Source organism: Mesoplodon densirostris, chromosome 4, assembly GCF_025265405.1.
Source record: "Mesoplodon densirostris isolate mMesDen1 chromosome 4, mMesDen1 primary haplotype, whole genome shotgun sequence".
NCBI lineage: Eukaryota > Metazoa > Chordata > Mammalia > Artiodactyla > Ziphiidae > Mesoplodon > Mesoplodon densirostris.
The window spans coordinates 184,414,423-184,438,691 of NC_082664.1; the positions used below are offsets into that span (position 1 = coordinate 184,414,423).

The 24,269-nt window shown below is 41.9% G+C and overlaps 1 protein-coding gene across 1 annotated transcript in view; it reads left to right on the forward strand.

Annotated features, from left to right (window-relative positions):
* The first annotated feature begins 215 nt into the window (after positions 1 to 215).
* The window catches only part of MKX (mohawk homeobox), a 58,920-nt gene continuing 34,866 nt past the window's right edge, over positions 216 to 24,269 (forward strand). Inside the window, exons 1-4 of the mRNA XM_060095516.1 lie at positions 216 to 403; positions 2,137 to 2,296; positions 10,554 to 10,707; positions 11,138 to 11,473. Of these exons, the coding sequence (XP_059951499.1) occupies positions 216 to 403; positions 2,137 to 2,296; positions 10,554 to 10,707; positions 11,138 to 11,473 (838 nt within the window). The remainder of the gene's footprint in view (positions 404 to 2,136; positions 2,297 to 10,553; positions 10,708 to 11,137; positions 11,474 to 24,269) is intronic.

Consider the following 24,269-nt stretch of genomic DNA (forward strand, 5'->3'; position numbering starts at 1 on the left):
GTTCCCGCGTTCAGGTGCGGCGGCGCCGCTCCTCCCCTGGGCTCCGCAGCCCCGCGCCGCGGCCAGGTTCGGGGCTCGGGACGCTCAGGAGGGTGAGTGCTCTCGGCGAGTAATGTGCTGCATCTTGATCTCCTAGAACCCGAGCCCTGCGGAGCTCCCGCCGGCCCGGCCCCAAGGCGCTGCGGCCGCGCCGCGCGGCCCTGCCTGCGCGCGCCATGAACACCATCGTCTTCAACAAGCTCAGCGGCGCCGTGCTTTTTGAGGACCGCGGGGCTCCGGAGCGGGAGCGGGGCGGCAGGCCCTACGGCGGCGTCCTGGACAGTACGCACGCTCGCCCCGAGGTGGGCATTACGGACGGCGCGCCCCTCAAGGACAACCTGGGCCTGAGGCACCGGAGGACCGGGTATGCGCACCCTCCCGGGGCCCCCGCCCGCTCCGCGAGAGGTGGGGGCGGTGAGAGGCTTGGGCGTGCTTGTGACAACCGGGGCCTGCGCCTTAGGGCCCCCGAGTTTTCCGGGAGGAGTGGTCTCCGCCTCCTGGGTTCGAGCATTCTCATTTTAAGGGAGTAGTTGCTCAAAGTGTGGGGGGTCGATTCGTCAGAAGGGCTCCAAAGAGGCTCGTTGGAAACTGAGGACACCTGAAACCTCCTCTTAGTCCTCAGATGCCCGGACCTGGGGGCGGGGGTTACGTGCCTCTCTCCCGACCGCGGGTACGGAGGCGCGGCCGCTGGGGAGGCAGAAAGGGCTGAGCGGGATGCACGGGCGCAGAGCAGGGCCAAGCAGTCGGGGCTCCCCTGGGGGTCCCCCCCGCCCCCCCAGGTCAGGCCAGCCCCGTGGGCTTCCCCCCTTGTGTCACGAGAGGGCCTTGCATCGGCCAAGGTGTTGGGAAGGTCGCCCCTCCGCAGGATGCCGCGGACGCGCGCGCGGCTCGGCGGGGCCCGCCGCGAGCCCGGAGGCGGGGGGGCCTGCGGGCCTGCCGGGCCGGGTTTCGGTTTAGCGGCCTGAGGGGCTGCGGGGGTGGGGTGGGGTGGGCGGGGGCGAGAGCTCGCGGGCCACCGGCGGCTCCGGCTGCGGAGGAGGGCCGTCTGTAGCCCCGCCACGTCCCGCGGCTCAGGGAGCGCCCCGCGGGGGGAGGGGCGGCCGTCCTGGCCGGTCCACCTGGAAGATTGCATCAGCTGCTTGTTGTGCGGCGTTGCTGGTTAAGGAAATAAAGATTAGGTTTCGTCAAAATGTTACTACCAGTCCTCACGGATGGAATTGCATTTCAAAGTGTTTAAAGAGGCAGAAGTCCCGGAGGCTGCGGCGCAGGCGCGCGAGCCTCGCGGAGCGGCTGGGCGCGCGGGCGGCGGCGCGGCGACCCCTCGCGGAGCCGCTGGGGAGCGCAGCGCCGAGGCCCGGCTCCAGGCTGCTTCCCGCTCTTCCTCCTTGGAATATGATTTTCCCGAGGTCTTTTTACGTTACCCGGTGGGACAGACCTTCCATACTTTTAAGCTCGCCCTTTTGTTGTGAAAAGCGCCCTACAGTGTTTTGAGTTTTGTCTTTTCGCTTTTTCGTGTGTGTTTTTGTTTTCGGTTCGGCATCTTTCCTCCACAAACCCCTCCTTGGAAAGCTTCCCCTTTACACGAGGATCAAAGGGTACAGGGGAGAGCTTGAAGAGAACCAGGGCAGCGGGGCGGCCATCACTCCTTGCTTTGTTCCCAACGTCCAGTGGGCGACGGGAAGCCCCTGAAAGAACATTCGAGAGCCGGCCTCAGCCACTACTCATCCCCTGAGGCCAGGGCCCCTGGAGGGCGCGGTGCAGGCAGGCGAGGGACGGTGCCGGCCCTGCTGCTCAGGTCTGTGGCTTGAATAACAAAAGAGCTTCCTTCAGATCACCTAAACCTCTAAGCTCTGGCTTCAGCATTTCCCCCTTTTCCGTATAAACCTGGTGGCCTTCGCCGCCCCACGCCCGTCCTGTGCCACCCGGGCCGGCCCCGCGCGCTCTGACCCTGTGCGGCTCCCACCCCTGCCTGGCCTCCGCGTCCGGGCGCGCGGGGCCGGGGTCGACGCGGGCTGAAGCGCGTGCGAACCCGGGGGCCCGGCGGGCGCGCTCGGCCGGCGCGGCTCACTGGGAACCCCTCCTCTCCCGGTGTCCCAGGGCCCGGCAGAATGGCGGGAAGGTGAGGCACAAGCGGCAGGCCCTGCAGGACATGGCGCGGCCCCTCAAGCAGTGGCTGTACAAGCACCGCGACAATCCGTACCCCACCAAGACGGAGAAGATTCTCCTGGCGCTGGGCTCGCAGATGACGCTAGTGCAGGTAATCGGGGCCCACGAGCCCCGGCCCTCCCTCGGCGAGGCTGAGCGGCGGCTCTGCTTCTCCCGCCACTGGGCACGGGTGGGCCTGAGACCGGCCGTCCGGACGCTGCCGCCGCTCTGCCTGAGGCTGGTGCGGGGCGGGCCCAGGGCCGGAGCGGTGGTCTGGGGAGTTTCTGCGTCTCCGACCGTCTCCCGGAGGCTTGGCGCAGCAGGGGTCGTGTGGCGCTCGCTAAGGAGGGCAGGGCAAAGGCGAGCGCGGAGCTCTGAGAAGGTGTGCGGGCCATGCACGCGGCCGTGACTCCAGCGGGCACTACCCCGCAGTGATTTGCGTCGGGGTCGCCCGAGGGCTCGTTAAAACACACGCTGCCGCCGCCCCCCACCCAGCCCGGATTTCGCAGGAGGTCCTGGCCGGGGACGGTGCTTTGTATTTCTAACACGTTCTTGGGGTGATGCGTAAGCTGCTGGCCGCACCACACTTTGAAAACCAGGCAGAAGGGCACCCCACATTGGGGCCCCATGTTAAAGGTCAAGTTACAGGATACCTTTCAAGTTGACCGCTCCTGGCAGAGCTAGTAGGTGGGCTGGAAGGGCCAGAAGCGGGTTTGGGAGGTTTTTCTTTTTTAATAAGAGGCACCCTGGGCCTTAGCTAGACTCCACGCGGCTTTGCTGGCGGTGTCTTTGTCCTTGGGTTAAGGGGCAGATCTCAGATGGCGGGTACCTGGTCAAGTGCAGAGGGGCGGCCTAAGCTTGCTCCATCTCTAGCGAGCAGTACTGCTGTGCACAGGTTTCCCTCCGTGGCGGCATGTGATGCTCGCAAAACCCGGTGAGGTAGAGCACATGCTGTCAGCGTTTCGCAGGTGATGTAACCAGGGCAGGAGAAGGCTGTGTTGAGGGGTAGAGGTGGGCCTGGAAACGCCGCGGGTCCATACCACGTGCTCTGGCCGGCACACCAGTTTCCTTTCATAAATGCAGTGACGTGAACTTTTATGCGCTCAGGCAGGGCAGATTCACTCAGAAAGAGGAGAGGGGGAGCTACCTGAGCTGAGAGATCTCGTCCGTTGTCGCAGCACTGCACCGCTGTGAAAGGTATAGTAAGTGAGAACCCCGAAGTAACAGGGAACGTTTAACTGCTAGATAACATAAAAATTGCTTTCCAGAGTATTTAAGATGATCATTTTAGGAATTACTAGAAAGTTGGATGAAGCATGAAAATTGACTTGTACTCAGACTTATTAAAACTATAATATGCATTTTTCTGCTTATTTTAAGAATACAGTTGTAGAGAAAAACAAACATCTCTTCTGCTTTATATTAACAGGCAATAGTATTAATAGTGATTTGCTGCAGCACTGGAGGGGAAAATTAATTTAGTGTTCTTGGCTTAATATCTGTTTAACACAAAACTATGAACTTTCAGTGATTTTCAAAAGTAGTTCTTAAATAAATAATTCCAGCCAGAAAAACTTAAGAAAATAAATGCATATATTCAAATTTCACTTTAAACTGGTATGCTATTTATTTTCAAAATACACTAATTTATAGAGCTATTTGAATAGTTCACTCTGATGTCAACAGTAAAATATTAACTTATTGATTACATAGTTCCATGTTTAATACTTGCCATTCTTTCAGACAGAAAGCAACAAATGTTTATGACAAATTTAGGACGTTTTTAGCTACGTAAAGTATTGTCATTAGCAGAGACATTTAAATTTTCACCTGTGGTAGTTTTTCTGAGTTGCAATACAAGTAGCTGTCATTCTAATACAGAGTCAAGTTATTCTCTACCTGTAATGATAGTTCAAATACAAATAATTCTTTTTGCGTTAAGATCTTGGTAAGACTATTGCATTTTTCTAATTTACATGAAGTTTTTGTTCATGTAATGAAAATCTTTCCCATTATATTTTCTCTCACACTAGTCTTCAGCAAATAAAAATGCATGCAAATATGTAATTTTTAAATGGGGCAAAGAAAGGTAATTATTTATAATTATAATTGATACCTATTTAATGATTTCCAAGTTTTATAATAAATGAAGTTGGTTTCTGGAACTTTAAAGTGATAAATGGAAAAAATCAAACGTATAGAATAACCAAGGGACCCTTATATACCATTCAGGTTGGGCCCACCTATTCTCCATTAGGCACAATGGAATGTCTGTGTAAGAAAATATATATATATTTATGAATATAAGGGGTTTGTATGAGTCAGACATTTATTAAACATCCAAAGCAAATTCTGACTCTGTGGAAACCAAATAAATTATGTCAATACATTTCACTTCTGGGGGAAAAATATCAAGCTGTGATCTGAATAAAGCTTTTGAGCCCTGCAATTTAGACCCCTGTTTCATGAATCAGGTTCTCCCAGTGAATAAATTTCTCCTGTGGAGTCAGCCTTCTTGAGAAGAGTGATCATGTCTTATTCATCTTCATCCTCCCATTTCACCCCAGCCCAGTACTTTCCATATAGTAAACTCTTCATACATGTTTGCAGACTGAATAGGTTCTCACTGGGGAATACTACTGTAATCACCATGTGACTTCCCCAAACATATTGTGGAAAACTGGAGAATGTCTTGAAATCAGACTAAGATATTCTAGTTTTAAAATCCATCTCATTGTAGGGAACACACAGAGGGCAGCTCATTAACTTTAATGGTACATGTTAGTTCTACAGAACAAGCATATAACTCACCTTATTATTTTCAGTATATCTGGAAATATGTCATATTTTATGTCAATAGACAAATATGGAGTGTTCCCCTTATTTCTATCTCCAGTCTCTATTTCTTGCTTATTACAATACCTCCTGTCTCTGCTTCTCATAATTTATATTAAGTTGTCAGCATAATTATTCCTTAACTACAAGAGTGTCTTATTTTTGAACATTTATTTTACCCATCATATTTCCCTTTTGGGTGTATGTCAAGCTATCAGACCTTTCATAAGCAGTACTTTTGCCTTATTTTGCTACTCTGAAGGGTGTAAAACTTGGTCAGCAATCTCCATTAAGCCTAGAAACAATGCTGAAACTTTAATGAGGGAATTTTTTTAGGACCACAGAAGTAACTTTTTCTGATAAACAGAAGCTCTAAGGACATTAATCAACACTACATTTTGTTCATTCCTGAAAGATGAGGCAGAGAGAGGTATTTATGCAGCTTTCATTTTTTTTCTCCTCACTAGACTTAGAACTTGTCTTAATTTACTATATAACTGTTTGCATTATTAATCTGCCATCTTCCTACTAAGATATAAGCATTTTTATAAAATTAACAGGAAGATGATTTGTGTGTGTGTGTGTGTTTTCACTTTAACCAACCGAAATACTCCATTTTGCTTGGTTCCTATGACCGTTGTTCAAACATTATAAAAATATACTCTCTACTCTCAAAATATAACCAACTTCATTGTGGAATAACAGATACGCAATTGGGGTTTTGTATTACTGCAGGATATGGAGCTTACCCAGGGAATAATTGCCCCTGAAGAAGTTTTTTAAAAGAAGGGCAGATGGGGGCTTTACCTGGTTTCAATATTTCCCATTGTTTATGTGTATATATTTAAAATATATTTATGTTTTTTTCTGGATTATAATAGTGAAATGATGATTTTTTTTATGATCACATTACAGAGTGCAATGCAAGTGGAGTTTGAGACTACATTTTAGCAATTGGATGTTAATGCTCCCTTTTCTTACAGTAGAAGTTTCCAATTCCTGTGCTACAGCCATGTACCATTTGGTTAAATCTGTGTTGCAAGATTTTGCCCCTGTGTTGACATAGCTTTTGCTTGCTATGGATTGCTTCTGCTGAGATGTGTGTGTACTTATCAACTGCAGGAATTATGGCTACTGTTAAATATTCAACAAAATCTCAGATTGGTCCTTCTACGTTATTCTCAGTGTCAAACTACATGGGGTAGAAGTGAGGTGTTCGATATTTCAGTTGAATGACTGAATCTGCGTTGTTAATTCTGTGTGTTCAAAGGGGGACAGATGCCAGAGTATCCCCTTGGGTTTACTATAATGATTGCTCTGCCAGTGTGATGAATATAAACACTGCTGCGTAGGATGAAAACTACTTAGCTTTCTCTTCCAGCTTCTAGATATTTTGTTCTCTAAGCTTTCACTATAAAATGCAGTGCTTTTAAAGCTCTGAGTTTGACGTTAAAATGCTGTTGCAGAACCTGTCCTTGGTAAGGAGGCCTGTTTCATGTAAAATAGAATTTCAAAAGGATTTGAATGATAACCTGAAGGAATCCATAGTAAGTTAAAGGTAGAAGATTTGAACTGGTGCTTTTACCTTCAGTGAAACAGATGGCGTTTGCATCAATTCATCAGGAAAAAACTTGTGAGATGATACTCGTGCAGATTTGTTCACCAACTATTGTCTGCTGTTTGCATGACTTAACACAAGAAGATATTCAACACCCCAAACTATGTCCAGCCCTTAGGTTGTACTGTAAATTGCTGATAATAAAACACTGGCAGAGTAAATGTATTAGTAGATTGGGTGCCAGTCAAACTTACGAAATGAGTTTAGAAATAGCCTGTTAGACCCCACCAAACCTTTATGGAAAATCTTCTGATGTATAATTAATATACTCTGTTAAGAGCTATGAGTATACAAAACATAAAAAACGATATGACTCCAATATATGAAAAGCTAGTTAATGCCACCATGACATTTAAAGGTCCTTATTTTTGTATGTTAGAATTATAAGTATATTGATTTTTTTATTTGAAGTCCATCGCGTTTTAATAAAAATATGAAGAGTTTCATAAGAATTGGATTTTACACTATGCGGTACTGTGTGTTGGTTGTATTAAGAGTTAAGGTCAGGGACTTCCCTGGCGGTACAGTGGTTAAGACTTTGCCTTCCAATGCAGGGGGTGCGGGTTCGATACCTGGTGGCGGAGCTAAGATCCCACAGGCCTTGGGGCCACAAAATCGAAACATAAAACAGAAGCAATGTTGTAACAAATTCAATAAAGACTTTAAAAAAAAAGCGTTAAGGTCAGTTAAGATTTAAGATTAGCCTCTGGATTATATGATGTTTAGTAAAGAAAGTAACAAAAAAAGTTTGGGAGTTGGATTCTAATAAACATAAGTGACATAGGCATGGGGGAAGTTGCAGGCTGTCCTCTGTGTGCAAGAGGAACAGAGAGGGACATAAAACACCTCTGATTGCTGAGGAGAGTAGCGGTCAAGAGCAGAAGACAGGTTGGTACCAACCATAAAGGAGATGAATGAACACTTTTATAGGAGAGCATGGACGACATTCACAGATCTTAATTTTCAGAGTTCGCAAGGATGTCAGGAAGCATGCAGTTCTGAAAAGATGAATGAGGTATCTAAACTCACACAGCCTGTCTTTGGCTAAGTCAGAACAGGAAACCAGGTCTCTTTCCATTATACCACGGTTAGAGGATGACAGGACATACATGAGGATTTGAAGACGTTAAGTAAGTAATTAAATCATAACGGTGCATCAGCACTTGAATTTGATGATGGTTGTTAAGATCCGTTCAAGTGGATGGAATGGAAGATAGGGAAGTTTGAAAAAATACTCTTCTAAAACTCCCAGTTGGTACTGATGGGACATGGACGAACATTTTGGCCATGACTTGGAGAACAGAGGGAGGTTTGAGAGGAAATGGACCAGGCCTCTCATGCTTCCATAGTGCAGGCTCACCCATGGATCATAGTTAATCGCGTGTAGCTCTTCACTTCTAGTCCTTCTGTATGTGCAGGGGACAAAGTTTATTTGTTCCTAGCGCTTAATATCAGGGCTAAAGCACAGGAGCTGCTCAGTATGTGTTTGTTGAATGAATAGTCCCAGAAGTTGTCTGTCTGTAGAGGTTGGAGGAGACTGAGAAGTTAAAGTCAGACTAAAGCATAGTAATAATAGCACAGCTTGGCAGGAAGAGGCGTTGGTGGAGTCTAAGGCTTCTGAAGTGCCGTGGTAAGATATTACACCACTGCACATAAATTTGAGGACAGTTATCATTGCTTAAGACACAAAGGGAGGTAACACTCAATATATATTATATTATAGACGATATGGTTTGTGCGTATATAAACTGGGGAAGACTACCATGTTTTACCCATGGGGAAAAAAAGAAAAAAATTATAGTTTTTTTAATTTTTAATGTAGGATTCACCACAGGTTCATTCAATAATTAAGGCTTGAGTAATGTACAAAAGTTGTGTATTTATAGTATAAATTTAAAAAAGAAAAAAAAATTCCAGTGCAAGCATCACCACACAAACCATTAATATACTGTGGAGTCATGTTATAGAACAAATGGGTAGAAAAGCATAATCCTCTTTCCACTTTTCATCCTTTTAAAGGCAAGTATTGGCCTTCCATGTTTTTAATATATATATTCTTTTTTTTTTTTTTTTTTTTTTTTTTTTTTGCGGTACACGGGCCTCTCACTGTTGTGGCCTCTCCCGTTGTGGAGCACAGGCTCCGGACGCGCAGGCTCAGCGGCCATGGCTCATGGGCCTAGCCGCTCTGCGGCATGTGGGATCTTCCCGGACCGGGGCACGAACCCGTGTCCCGTGCATCAGTAGGCGGACTCTCAACCACTGCACCACCAGGGAAGCCCTAATATATATATTCTGATGATAGCTTGATGTTTAAAAAGAAATGTCAAGTGCCATTTTAGCCTCTAGAAATCCAGTAGCACCTTAAACAAAAACAATGGAACTAACCTTGTTTTGCAGTGTTCATTTCTTTGCCATCACCTATTTGGAAGCACTAGATTTTTAGCTTAAAGCTGGGTATTATTTGGCCTTTTTCTCTCTCTCTGCTTGTCTGATTGCTCTGTCTCTGACTGTATTGCCAGCTCCTACCTCCTTAATTGCTGGAGGTTTCCAGGGTTTGGTCCTTGACCCTCTTTTCATTCTGTCTGCTCTCACAGCTTCAGCTCTCACCTCTGTGCATTTGACCTAAATCTGATCTTCCTTGCCCTTAGATCTCAGATGCCATTTTTATTTTCTTGCTGCACATTTCACCTGTATGCTTTTCTAGTACCTCAAACTAGACATTCCCAAACCAAACGCATCATTTCACCCTCAAACAATTCTACTTTCTCAAATTGGCACTATCTTCTCTTCTTACACAAGTTTGATAACTCAAGGGCATCTCTTTCTTCCTTCTTCGTTACCTACCACAGTGTCTCTAGAATTTGACTTATATTTGTTCCCGTGTCTTCTTTGTTGGAAACACACTTCCCTACCCATTATCCCTGACCTGTTCCTTCAAAATCTAGCTTAAATTCTTCATGAAGTCTTGAGTGACATCAAAGTAACCCCTCCTTCCATTGCACTCCTGTAACATTATATTTTAATGCGTCTTAAGCCATTTATCACATTCTTTCCTATATTAGTTATTTGTTTATTGAAGTTGGTTTACAATGTGTTAATTACTGCTGTACAGCAAAGTGATTCAGTTATACATATATATATATATACACACACACACATATTCTTTTTTGTTATATTCTTTTCCATTATGGTCTATCACAGGATATTGCATATAGTTCCCTGTGCTCTACAGTAGGACCTTGTTTTATCCATCCTGTATATAAAAGCTCACATCTGCTCATCCCACACTCCCAGTCCATCCCTCCCGCAGACCCCTCCCCCCGGCAACCACCAGTCTCTTCCCCATGTCCGTGGGTCTGTTTCTGTTTCATAGTTAGGTTCATTTGTGTCATATTTTGGATTCCACATGTAAGTGATATCATACGGTATTTGTCTTTCTTTTTCTGACGTACTTCACTTAGTATGATCATCTCTAGGTCCATCATGTTGCTGCAAATGGCATTATTTCATTCTTTTTTATGGCTGAGTGATATTCCATTGTATATATGTACCACATCTTTATCCATTCATCTGTTGATGGACATTTAGGTTACTTTCATGTCTTGGCTGTTGTGAATAGATACTAGAGTTATTTGTGTACTCTCCTACCTTTCTTACTAGACTGAACATTTTATGGCAAAGCAATTCAGTATTTTTTTTTATTCCCAGAATACAGTTAGTGCTCATTCTGTGTAGTAAGTGCTCAGCACATTTGTTGAATGAATGAATGAATGGATATAAATGTCCAATACTGTTATGTCATGAGAATATGTAATGATCAGAGATTATGAGAGAGACTTAGGTCCTTTCTGGGAAAGTAATTGTATGATGGGTAATGTTTTTATTTTGTGTTAATTGAGAAATAAAACTTTTTTAGGTGTCAAATTGGTTTGCTAATGCAAGACGTCGGCTTAAGAATACTGTTCGACAGCCAGATTTAAGCTGGGCCTTAAGAATAAAGTTGTACAATAAGTATGTTCAAGGAAACGCTGAGCGGCTGAGTGTAAGCAGTGATGACTCATGTTCTGAAGGTTTGTTAGTGTTTTTATCTTGCTTTCTTTGCTCTGCCTTTGTAAGGGGACATTCACTTCAATTGCTGTTTTTAAGGTTGATCCCACAAAACATGGTGGTGCCATAATGGTTCTTTTTTATTGCATGAGGTAACTTTACTTTTACAATACTGTAAATGACCAGCCAAATTATGGCTGCTTCCTCTTGTTCACAGATTTATCATGTGCCAGAATAACATTTTTTGTGAAGTTCATTAAAATTAACATACCAAGGGGAGAGTTTATATAGATTCCTGCTTTCCTTTGCCTAAAAATTAATCTTAAATATCAAAGATAATTTTATACACTTTAAATATTCTTCCTATATATATTTTAAATCATTAAATGTAACAATTGTGTGGCTGGGGAAAAGTATGTGTAAGTACTACCTGGTGATATTTTTCCCCCTTAGATGGAGAAAATCCTCCACGAAACCACATGAATGAAGAAGGCTATAATAATCCAGTTCACCATCCTGTGATTAAAAGTGAGAGCTCAGTCATAAAAGCTGGAGTGAGGCCAGAGTCACGGGCCAATGAGGACTACGTATCGCCCCCAAAATACAAGAGCAGCTTGTTGAATCGTTACCTTAACGACTCTTTGAGACACGTCATGGTCACAAATGCTGCCATGATGGGAAAGACAAGGCAGAGAAACCATTCAGGATCTTTTAGTTCCAATGAATTTGAGGAGGAATTGGTATCTCCCTCATCGTCAGAAACCGAAGGCAATTTCGTCTATCGCACAGGTAAGTCTGTGCTTTTTGTGATACCTTGTTTAAAACAGAATTAAAGCTGCAGCAGAGGGCTTTCTTTTGACAGGTGTAAAGGCATAATTTTTATTGCTTGTGCATCAGATTATGTACATATGGCCTATAATTCAGTTTGAAAGCTTTCATTTTGTTCTTAATTAGCAGATACGCTCATTAGTAGATGATGGTTTACTGGGAAGTTTTCATCCTTAATAAAATTTTCTAATCTTAGTGATAAACATTCTTAGAGGAGATATGTATTGGCTTTATGAATAAATTATAATGGAGGAATATCCCAGATTATAACCAGCCATGCAAATACTCTGTACTTCATCTTTTCTCTTAAGTTCTTTGATTGCTTATAGTGATGGAAAATGAACACAAACTAGCATGGGTGCCAAGACATTTGTGAAGGAAACGTGGCTTAAATTGCTTTGGAAATTTTACTTTTATTCCTGAAATGCACAAGTAGGGCTATAAGTAGCTTTGAAATTTTTGCTTTTAGTCTAGAAATAAGGAATCAATTTCTACCTGTCCACAGCTTTCAGATGGAGTGGCAAGTTTGGTAAAATTCTGTCTTGACTTCATTACAAAGGACTGTGTGCCCTACCTCTGGTGTAGGCAGACTCCAGGGCCTGAAAATGCCAGGCAGTGAGATTTAGAAATGTTACCCCTGGAATTAATAACTTCAGGGGGCATGCAGCCCAGCCACATTATGTCACAGATAAGAAAGCCCCAACCAAGGACACACAGCGAGTTACTCTTCTCCAGATCAGTGGTGTAGCTGAGCCTGCACAAGAGGTTGGAGGAGCGTAACTACTGCTAGACAACTGTTACCGCTACTGTTACACATATTGCCACCAGTCATTTATTGAATAGTTGTGATATGCTAGGTTCTATGCTAAATACTACACAAGTACTACTACATTTAGTCCTTATAACATCAAGGAGCTTGATATGTGAACAGAGCTTTATAAAGAAATTTAAAGTTGGTCTGTTTAATATATCCTTAAGGTTATTTAGCCAGATATCTGATTTTTTTTTTTTTCTTTTTGCGGTATGTGGGCCTCTCACTGTTGTGGCCTCTCCCGTTGCGGAGCACAGGCTCCGGATGCGCAGGCCCAGCGGCCATGGCTCACGGGCCCAGCCGCTCCGCGGCATATGGGATCCTCCCAGACCGGGGCACGAACCCGTATCCCCTGCATCGGCAGGCGGACTCTTAACCACTGCGCCACCAGGGAGGCCCTCTGATTTTTAAGTGTCTACAAATATGTACAAGATCTATGAGGATTCAGAGGAAATCTCAATACATTTTTGACTTAATCTCATTTTGTTTGTATCTCCAACTCCAACAATGAAAACAACTCCAAACACTCAGAAATACATAGCCTTGTAAATAATAAATTGGGTCTAGGAAGAAGTAAAAGATGCAATAAAAGATAAGTTAGCCAATCATGAAAAATTTAAAACTATCTACTAATACCTGACAGAACTTGTAAGTAATTCAGAATGTTTGAGAAAAAGGAAAATAAACCAAGTCATTCAAGTACAGATAATTGAAAAAGAATAAACAGAAGACAAAAAGTGGTAAAATGGAAGGCTGAAAAATAGATAAATAAATCAGGAGTTGGCTCTTTGAAGTCAGTAGTAAAAAACTCAAGCAAAAATGGACACAAATTAAAGTTGGAAATAAAGGATATAGCAATCATTATATAGTTATTAAAAAATATTTTTAAAAATTATGATAAAGTACTATGCACAATTGTTTGACAGTATACTCTATGCAAATGTATGGATGAAGTGAATTGCTATTATCCACACAAATTAAATTATTAATTCATAATAAGAAAAGGTTTAAATGACCACTAATGCAGGAAAAATTAAGGTTTTTAGTAAACTCAGTTCCCAAAACACTTGATAGATAACTTGATAGATCCACTGGATTTTTTTTCAAACTTTGAAGAAATAATTAATTCCTATGCTCTATACATTTTTCTGGAACATATAAAAACATGGGAAGTATCCCAACTTTTAAAAATGTAAATGTTATCCTAATCCCAAACCAGATTAAGATAGCATACAAGTCAAAAATTCTATTTGTAATACTGATACTCACTATGAAACAACATGGGAAATATTGTAATGTTAAGTGAAAAAATTTTAATTGTGGATACACTGAGTATAATTATGACAAGTGTGTATGGACAAAAACAAGAAAGATAAAAACAATGAAAGTTACAATTTGATGAGGGGGTGTAATTGAAGGACCGTTGTTTAAAAATTTTTTTCTTGTAAATTTATGTTGCCCAGTAAAAACAAGGTCACGTGCCTATGGAATTTCCCCAGTGTGTTGGGTCTTCTGAAAATCCATGCTCTTTTCCAAGGTAAATGTAAAGTCAAAGAGGGACTAGCATGCCTGTATAGTTGATGCTTTTCGAAGTGAAATAGCTTGGCCATGTATTTTTATTAAAGCATTCCAAATGCACTTGGTCCGTGTCATGGACTATTCATTTGCCAAATTCTAGTTTTAAATCAAACCTATCTTTTAGTTATGCAAGCAATGAGATGGCAGCCTAGACACGTAAACATCTGGATTTTCGTGCGTATGTATAAGCTTAAAAAGAACAGAATACAGTTTTGGGGTTTGTGGATGGAGAATGAGGAAACACTGGTTGGTCTCAAACTGGTCTACTAAATTTCAGACGAAGACAGTAAATGGCTGTCTTCTGTGGAAATTGAGTGACAGTGCTGCTGCAGTTGTATCTGGGTTAGCAGTCATGCATAAGTGGTGGAACAGAGAATTTCAGTAAATACTTTCTGAACAACTGCTTTGGTTTTCTCTGGCATACAGGCTATTCTGAATCCCTTCAGTTCCTTCTGGTTGTATCTTTCCTTCCTCATCCAAACAGCAACCTTCTAAGTCTGCTCTCAAACACCATCCCCTCCACCACCCTAGTTCTATAGTAGTACAAAGATTTCGGCTTAAAAATTTTTTTTTTCAGAAGAGATCACCTTTAAATACAAGTTATTGGTTTATCTGTGCTGAGAAATCGTATCCGTTTTTCCACCCATTTTTGTAAGACAGCTGCTATCCCATGATGCATTTCTCTAAATATAGGGAGTCAAAAAGCCAAGTGAAAAAAAGAGTTGGTGTTTGGAAGGGTAATGTATCACTGAATTTCATTTCACTTGTTAAACTCTAGCAGGGAGGGTAGATTATAAAGCAGTAATCCTAATCGAAGATATTATTAGACACGATCCAAGTAGACACAAACATGTTTTTATTGATTTTACATAGACATTAAATATTTCTCTCTAATCTGCAGTCTCCCACAACATGCAGGAAAAAAAAGAAAAGATGTTCTTTTTTCAGGGGCATGGTAGGCTCTCAATACGTATTCTGACAGCAGCAATTATAACATTAGAATTGATCAGAATTATTAAGGTTATTGCTTCTAAATACAGTTAAGTATTACACAAGAAAACCTAGTCACAGAGTGTCATCTTTTGAATGAAGTCACCTGAATTAAAATTACAATCCTCTTCGTCATGTTAGGTTAATGGATGGTAATTTTCAGATATTCGATGGAGTGGGTCTGCTCTCTGAGGTGTCAGGATGAGGACTCTAGCATCGTACATACCTCCACTCCTGTTGACTCAGTGCTCATGTTCCCCAGATGGGGCCCTCCATGAAGGAGCCAGCCGCCATCTGTAGCATCTTCCAGAGTGAGTCCTCACTAGAGGCTTTCCTAACTTGGATTTGAGTTTAATTTACCCTAAACCAAGCCTACTAAATTTCCTTCTTCAGTGAGGGAGAAAGGAGACATTTCTAAGAAGTATACTTGGTGAGGGGACTGTCAGGCAAGTCTTGAAATAAAACGTGTGAACTTCCCTGCTCTGTTGCTGGCACGAGGACAAGTTGCTATTCTGTTCTTTCTTTTCGCAGCTCACAAATGACCGACTTATAAATGGCTAGTGCACTCTAATGCTTGCTCTCTGAGACCCACTGCTTCCCCACTGCTTATGAATTTATATAATTCATAAATTTACTCTGCTCCCACAGGGCTGAATGTTTCAACTCATCTTATTAAACTGCCTAAAGTCCCTCTTAATTATACACATCTGGTATAGAAAAAACATATTGGCGGATAGAACTCTTTTCTATGTTAGTGTGAATTAATCAGATTAGCTTCCCCTCCACTTGACTGAGGTGAATATCCCTGAAGAAATGGAGATTTTGTGTGTGTGTGTGGTACGCGGGCCTCTCACTGTTGTGGCCTCTCCCGTTGCGGAGCACAGGCTCCGGATGCGCAGGCTCAGCGGCCATGGCTCACGGGCCTAGCCGCTCCACGGCATGTGGAATCTTCCCGGCCCGGGACACGAACCCGTGTCCCCTGCATCGACAGGTGGACTCTCAACCACTGCGCCACCAGGGAAGCCCCAGAAATGGAGATTTTGATGGACAGAAAAAAGTCATTTATGTGGTGTACAGGACTCTTTGGGAGGTGGAGTCCATTTGAATGGCCTGCAAAATGGGGCAAAATGAGGGAACTAGGGATTTTAGTTACTGGGGAAAGACAAACAAGGCAGTAGAAAGTAAATCTGGGAGAATGACAAAAAGCTAAATGCCATTTCCAAATGTTTTTTCTTGGCTAATGATAACCCCGGTGGGTGGTAGAGATGTTCTTTTTTCGTTCTCTTCCTGCACACTTGTGTACTTTAGAATTTAAGCTGGTACTATCAGTAAGTAGTGAAAGCCAGGGTTGCTCGTGAGTTCAATAAACCATTGCATTAGCCTGGGATTTAACCCTAATTTATAGCACAGTTTCTTTGGCGAAATGGCGCTGTCCATTCTAAACTGCTGACTTCACAGTAAACTTCTGGGGCGCAAGTCCTTCATGTACGAGGTGCCCTTTCATGCCTTCATACCGCAAACAAAAACGTTCTAGGCTCGCTGGAGCCCTGGGCCTTACTCATCAAAGAAATCGTAGTTTAAGTGAAGCAGAGGAAAGATTTAAAGAACTGCCTTGTCAGATCCTTTTGAACGGTGAATAATCATTGCTAATTTGTTTCACCAATTTTAGGTGTTTGGGGGTAGCTTAAAGGAAGCCTCATGGTAGTTGACAGAAGGCTTTGTCAAGACCCAGCTGTTAAGGGTAGCATGGGTTTCTGTGTACATGCTAGTTTCTCTTTGGAATTTTGTTGACCAGTAAGTCGACTTTGGATACTTTCATCTTCTTTTATTTCCCTTTTTGTGCTTGTCACTTCTTTGTTTTTAGTGAAAGATTAAGCTTAGCCCTGTTGGATGATTCCAGACATTCTTTTCCTGGCATGCAAATGACTGTTGATGTACTCCAGCAGAGAATAATAAAACCCTCTATCACCAGCCCAGTTTGTGACATTTAAAGGATACTTGAAAGGTTATCCAATTTTTTGTCCTGTGTCTTTACTGCAATAATACCTCACCTATCAGATACCATCTGGAAATGAGGTTTTCCACCTAAGTGAAATTTCCAGATAGAAATTTCAGGACCGATTTTAAAAAGATAGAATTTTCTGCTCTCCTAGACTTACAGTATGAAACACAGCATGTGAGGTGTGCCTCCGCATCCTCTCTCTTCTCTAAACTCCCTCCTCCTGTTGCTTTTTATATGTTTCCACCCTTCAAATCAGTAATTTTAGGATTCACCACAACTCTGAACTTGCTCCTGATGCCTTTGAATGAAGGACGATGACTTTCTGATAGCCGTTCTAAAAGGGATCTTTCCTAATGGCTTATTCCAAAGCAGTAACCTTCAAAATGAGACTTACAGAAATTCTGAGGTTTGGGGAGGCTTGGGGTAGAATTATAAAAACTTAAGCATGATATTCTGAACACTATAGATTATTAAATGTTTATCAGTGATGATGATGGCAAAACACATTCACATGGATTATTTCTGAAATGCATATCAGCTTGATCTTTGAAAGTAAATTTTCTTTATGGATTCACTTGCAAAATTTAAATGAAACTGTGTAAGTGTAAGTGTTCCACCTACTGTTAAAAACTGAGAGATTCATGGCAGACAGAAATAGAAAAAGAGAACACATGTTGGCATAAGCAGTTTGCTGGCTCCTTCAGGCGTTAGTTTTTCATTCACTTTTCTTTGTTTGTTATTTGGTATCATGTGAGGGCCTGAGAAAGTCTATACGTAGAAGCTGAGACTTAACAGCCCTATTCAACAACCTGGCTTACAAACAAATCAAAAATATACGGCAGCCTAGCTTAGAAGAAGTATGCACTTTTAGGGCTGTGCTTGATCCTGAGTTTTTTGTCCCTTTATATTGTGTTCCCTCCATGTGGTGCCTTAGAATGACAGCAACACGTTTCAAATTTGTGTGAATATAGACAGATTGCCTCTGAAATGCAGCTGCATCCTGTCTCTTCTTTCGTGTTGATACTTGCTGCCTTGTGTGTATTAAAAGCTCTCTGGGGCCCTGAAATGGTATTTTATTCATTTTTATCGTCCTCCTAGCACCTAGTAGTGTCTTTCATGTATTTGCTCCGGAACTGTTTCTCAAGTCAACGAGTTAGTGTTTTCATGATTTAGTCTGCCTCTTAAATCATGAAAGACAATTTTAATGTACATATGTATATGTTGATCTGTGTCTGCGAACATGACAAGGGAAAGAAAATGGTCCTGAATAAGTAAATGGGTGAAAAAAAAAAGGCAAATGCAAAAAAAGTTAAAACCGGTAGAAAAAAGTAAACAGAGAGAAGCTTAAAACTGAGATGTTTAAGAGAGTTGAAATAAAAACTTAGAAAGTATACAATGAAACTAAACCAATTTTCAAGTTAAAAGAGTGACTTTCAGGAAAATGCAAGGATGATAAATGGAAAAGTTTAGTGGGTTTAAAGAAAATCCACTGAAGAATAAAAAGTATAGCAGACAGGCAAATAAAAAGAAAGGGAACTTTTCTGAATTTGACTTCACTAAGTAATGATATCTATTGTCTACTTATCTAGGTCCCTGCCTTGTGGGTGAGATTTAAGAAACAGCACAGATTTAGATCCAGTGATTTACCCTCTTCTGCCCCATTCACTCTCGGGGTTGACATGACTACTTTGGCTTTTTAAGAATGACTATTTTTAATCCAATGATAGAATTGGAGAACATCAATGCAGAAATTTTACATTTCCTCTCTCCTCCGCATGTAAGAGTAAAGATCCCATCCATTTGATCTGTTTTTCTGTTAAAAACAAGTTTATCAACATGACATTTTGATTCTGCAGGGGCATCCCCTGTCTCCTGGCATTCCGTCTGTTGTAACTGATTTTCCGACACTGCATTTCGACTGGCTGGGGTGGTCAGTCACACCTGGTGCAGTTTCGTAGAAGTGCCGGTTCATGTCACTGTATTGAAGACTGTGTCAGTATTTCCATTAAGAGACTTTTCATTCCCTAGGGCTTCTAAATAAGTCAAAAACTCAAGCCAAACTCAAAGCTGGCATAAAAGGACCTTTTTCCCCCTTCTCCTGTGTATAAGGAATATAAGTGCCTAACTCCCACTAATTCTAACTTCAGTCAGGTTTGTAAACTCTTTACACACTGACAAGACCAAATAAGACCCGTTGACGCCTCTCCAGCCTGGGCCTGAAGTGAATGTCAAAAAGTTGTTACTGTCTGTGGAAATAACAAGACATTCTATTTAATGAGTGTGGAAGTGGTTTCTTTTCTTTCTTTCTTTTTTGGTGCGTCACTGTTAGTTTTTCCCTTCTGCCTCCCAACTTTGTTTCTAAAATTAAACAGGTATTTTTCTATGTCAAAATTCGTCTTGTTGATGTAACAGAATTTTTACTCAGAATAAATATGTGTTTTTTTCTAGTCCTGAAGTTTGGTACTTTTAAATTTTGGAAGCTTGTGTTCTTGTTTTCTATTAGAAATTATATCATTTATAATTGTGAGTTTTGAGGAAGCAAAATAATAATAATAATTTTCACTTCGTTTTTTTTCACATTTGAATTTTTTCATGGTTTTCAGTCTAAATGAAGGATGGCATGTTTAAATAGCAGCTGCATAATGAACCTTTCCTCTCTGTGTTACCTAATTTATCTTATTTTCATTGTACTAAAGAGGAAAACAGGCAAGGATTTTTATAAATTCAGCATTAAACACTAAAGGATCTTCCAGTTCAATCCCTTAATTTGCAGATTAGGAAATTGCTTTGGGTTCTACACTGGGCATTGAAATTGTTGGGTTTTTTGTATGCAAGTTTACTGGGTTGCTTGGAAATGCAATCCTGATCATTGGTACAGTAAGCCTACGACTTTTGGCAATTTCAGGTACTTAATTGACTTTTATTTTAAAAAGCTTGTCATTAGTGTTGAACTTTTCAGAATTTAGGATAGGTGTGTGCGTGCATTTTTTAAAAAAACTAATCTATTTTAATGGCTGCAGTGGAAAAGTCTTCACACATGTTGGTAGATTATAGATTGTAATAGACATCTGGTCTTACCTGTGTTACTAAGGGAAAGAGGAATTGTTTGTAGAAGATCTCTAACAGTTAACTGCTGCTGGGCAAAAGTGTCTTGGTGTGTGTGTGTGTCTGTGTGTAGCAGTAGTAGTAGTAGAATTGAACATAGTTGGGAAAAGAAAGTGGCTTTTGAAAACGACCAGTGGTATCTTCCCCCTGCCTTGGGTCTACCCTGGAGACCTTGAGTCATTACCTGAAAGTGGTCTGAAAAAATGTGAGTGATACTAACAACTCAATTGGAAAGTGGTTTGGGGAAGATAGATTGGACTCAGCTTTAAGCACCGACACCACTCATCAACTTCTCACAGTGCTGAGTCTTTTTCTCAGGCCAGTAAGGTGCTGCAGTGCCAGATAACACTGAGGTGCTTTGGGGTCAGATTCACCTGTAGCATTTCCTCAGATCAGACACTTCACTGAATTTCACATAGGAAAAGCTAAATTGCACTGTAGACGTCACCGTACCACAGATTGGGCAGCACCTTGCTGTGTGGCCAGATGGCACTGTGGGTTTGTGTGGTGTCTTCCACAGTCACTGGACTGCGGATGGGGTTAGAAACAGCCTCTTGCCCACTGACTCAGTGCTTTGATATAGTGACCAAGATGGACATCTTTGACAGAAAGACTGTGTTCCCTTTTTGGTATCATTATATAAAGCAATTTTGCCTTTGATCAGGCTTCATTTAAATGAAGAGAAGAATGTTTTTTAGAATAGTGGTTTTGAGAGGACCAGTTTGGTGAGATGAAATTAAAATGGAAAAACAACGCAAATGAAAAGGAAACCTTTTAAAGTGCTGAAAAGTAGTCGGAGACAACCATTCACAAAGTGGGATTTCCAAGAAGCAGTTGCTGTTGAAGCTTTCACATGGTTGCCCCTGTATTTAAACTTTAGAACTGATAGTCCCTTGATCGAGCCAGACTCAGGTTACGACGGACAGAGCTCTCAGCATGGCAGAGACGTGTGAAGTAAGAATACCCTGTTCTGCCAGGACTGTCTATGACACTAAAACGTACCCTTTTGCTGAGGCCAGAATTCAGAGTCGCTGCTTCCAGTTTCTGCACTGATTTAGACAGCAGATGTGTAAAAGGCAGAGTGGTATTCAGGATCACTTGTCACATGGCTTCAGGGCAAGAGGATGGGTATCTGGCAAGAACAAGAACCCTTAAATGTGACTGGGTCTTACATTTCTAAACGTAAAATCCCTGACCAGAAGTTGCTTGGTGCCAAGTGCCTTTGCTGTGATGTCTTCTCCCAGCACAGAGCTAAACGGCTGCTTGAGAATCCACCAGCCTTCTCTAGTTTGCAGCCCAGGCTGAGTGTTATCATTGTTTTGCATTTTCTTTTATCGTCTTGGTTGCATTTAGTCTCGCTGTATTTTTTCCTTCTTTACCCCTCTTCTGGGCTGCTAACTCTATCCAGATGGATCAAGGAGTATTTTTACAACTTTGTCAGTAGTGCAGTTGGTCTTTAGTTTTTACTGTGTCTCCTGGGCTCCTTTACTTTAGACCTATTCGGAAATCATGGTACCAGTTCAGATTTACTCCCAACCCGTGGGACCTCCCGTTTATCTAACCTGTGTACTTTTTTCTTCCAGAAGATTTTTTAAAAATTTATATTTGGTCTTAAAATGTGTTTTAAAAAGTATAAACATAAATCATCTGGAATAGTAATTCTCAACTATCTTGAAAGGTGTTTGAGGACTATTTCATGGTTGCTATGATTGAAGCAGTAAAATTTTAGTTTATAGTTACAGTAACTTTCCTCTCATTAGGAAAATATGAAAAAGCTCAACTTTATGATTTCATGACATATTACCAACCCCCAAATACTGTTCCTAACCCCTGCCCCCTTACACACGCTCGGTGAAATGCTAGTAGGAAGCTCAGAGGAGACCCAGAAAAGGGAATCATCTATATTTGACCTCATTCTCTCAGGTGCTTTAATTAAAATGATAGTGTAATGGTCTGGGTGGAGGCCCAGTGGAAGCGTGACAAGTTTAATGTATATTTTACTATAGTTAAGTATCTGCTGCTTCATCTGTGGTTTGGCAAAGGACTTTCTGTATCCAGATTTTCTTTCCATCCTCCCTCCTACCTGACCTGAAATTACCCACTTGTAGATTAAGCCCCAGGAAGTTGTAACATGGAAAGAGCAGAGAGCATTGCCTTATAAATCAGGAGCTCTGAATTCAGCCAGAACTGCTGGCAATTGGGTATGTGTTCTAAGGCAAGTGCCTTTATTAACCAGGGCCTTGGCTCCATTAGCCATCACATGAGGGCTGTGATAAGATGATCCATGAGTACCTTAATACCTCTGATAATCTGAGATTCTGTGAGATTTCTAGGGAGAGAAGGAAGCCCACAGCGTACTGAACATCAGAGTTAAATACAGACCGTGTTACCTCTGTTAGAAGCAGAACTTGGGCTCTGAGCAACGGGAGGAACAGCTCTCAGGTGGGGAAGGAGGCCAGGAAGGAGACCTTGGGTTAAATCTTCATGGGGTCTTTCTGTCCTGTGTCGTGATTCTGCATTTTCCTCTACTGCTCTTATTATTTTAATTGTGCACTTATATGCTCAGAATCTACCTGAAATGCTTTTATAAATTGTATGAGGTAGTGATCTGATTTTTTTTCCAGATTGGTAGCCAGCTGTCCTCACACAGCGTCCTGAGCACTTCCACCTTTCCTTACTGGTTTGAAATGCTTCCCTTTGTGTGTGTGTCCGTTTCTAGACGGTACTGTATACCATCCAGCTTAAAAGATACTCCTTTGTCAGTAGCACGCTGTTTTCAGGACTGTAGCTTTGTTGTGCGTGTTGACATCTGGCAGGCTGTGTCTACTTTATTTTCACTTTTTTCAAAATACTCACATCTAGACAATTGAGTGTACTTCTCTAGTTGGAGTTTCGAATAAGTTTGACAAATTCTGTTTTAAAAACTCCATTGGAAGTTAATTTAGGATAGCACTGAATTTAATATCCTTATTATATCAGATCTTCCCACTCAGAAACAACGTTTATTTCTCCCTTTATTATGATCACCTCTCATGATATTCAACAAATTTTTGTAGTTTTTCTTTACATAGGGTCTGCATATTTCTCATAAGTTAATTACATCTTTTATTCTGTTGTTCTTATTGTTTCTATTGTGGATGACTTGTCTATTATATTTTGTAACAGCCATCACTAATATATAGAAATCTGTTGGGTTTTGTATATTTTCCTTATATCCAGTTGGATTGTCAAAGGACGCACAAGCATATTAACTTCAAATAGTAACTGTTTTAGGCATTTATTCTCCTCTCTCTTTCCCTCCCTCTTTGTTTCCGGCTATCGCACTGCACTGACCAAGTTTTCCAAAACAATGTTGAGTGATAGCAGTGATGACAGACATTAAAGGGAATTTTCCTCCTATTTTACCATCAAGTATAATTTTCACGGAAAGCTTCTGGTATAAACACTTTGTCGAGTTAAGGGATTCTCTTTCCATTCCTAGATTATTTAATAAGGGGTTCCCTCCACCCCCAAACACACATAAGTAAATAGAGTTGTTGCATTTATCAAATGCTGCTTCCACAGTTTTTAAGAGCATCATCTTGTTGTCCTCTTTTAATCTATCTAGAGTAAATTTCTTAGTGTTCAACTGGCCTTGAATTCTTGGGAAAAGTTCTATTCCTTTTTTTTTCTCATGTTCTGCTTGCACAGTTTTGATGTTAAAGTTATATTGGTCTTGTGGAATGAGCTGGAAAGTATTTCATCTTTTTCTGCTCTAGAAAAGTTTAAATGAAGTATGGATCAGCTCTTCCTGATACCTGAAGGTTTAAAAGAATTCACATGTAAAATTATCTTGGCCCGGGGTTCCCAGGTCCTCTCCTTTTCCTCTCACATTTTTCATCTTTCTTCTTTATTTTATGAACGGTTTCCTCAACTTCTTCTCCCGGGTCACCAACTTAGTCTTCAACTGTGCCACTCCCATTCTGTTAATCAGCCTTTCTATTGCAGTTTTAATTGTGGTGTCTTGTTTTTATTTTCCAAGAACATCTTTTTTTCTTTTTTTTTTTTTTTTTTTTTTTTTTTTTTTTTTTTTTTTTTTTTTTTTGCTGTACGCGGGCCTCTCACTGCTGTGGCCTCTCCCGTTGCGGAGCACAGGCTCCGGACACACAGGCTCCGCGGCCATGGCTCGCGGGCCCAGCCGCTCCGCGGCATGTGGGATCTTCCGGGATCGGGGCACGAACCCTAGTCCCCTGCATCGGCAGGCGGACTCTCAACCACTGCGCCACCAGGGA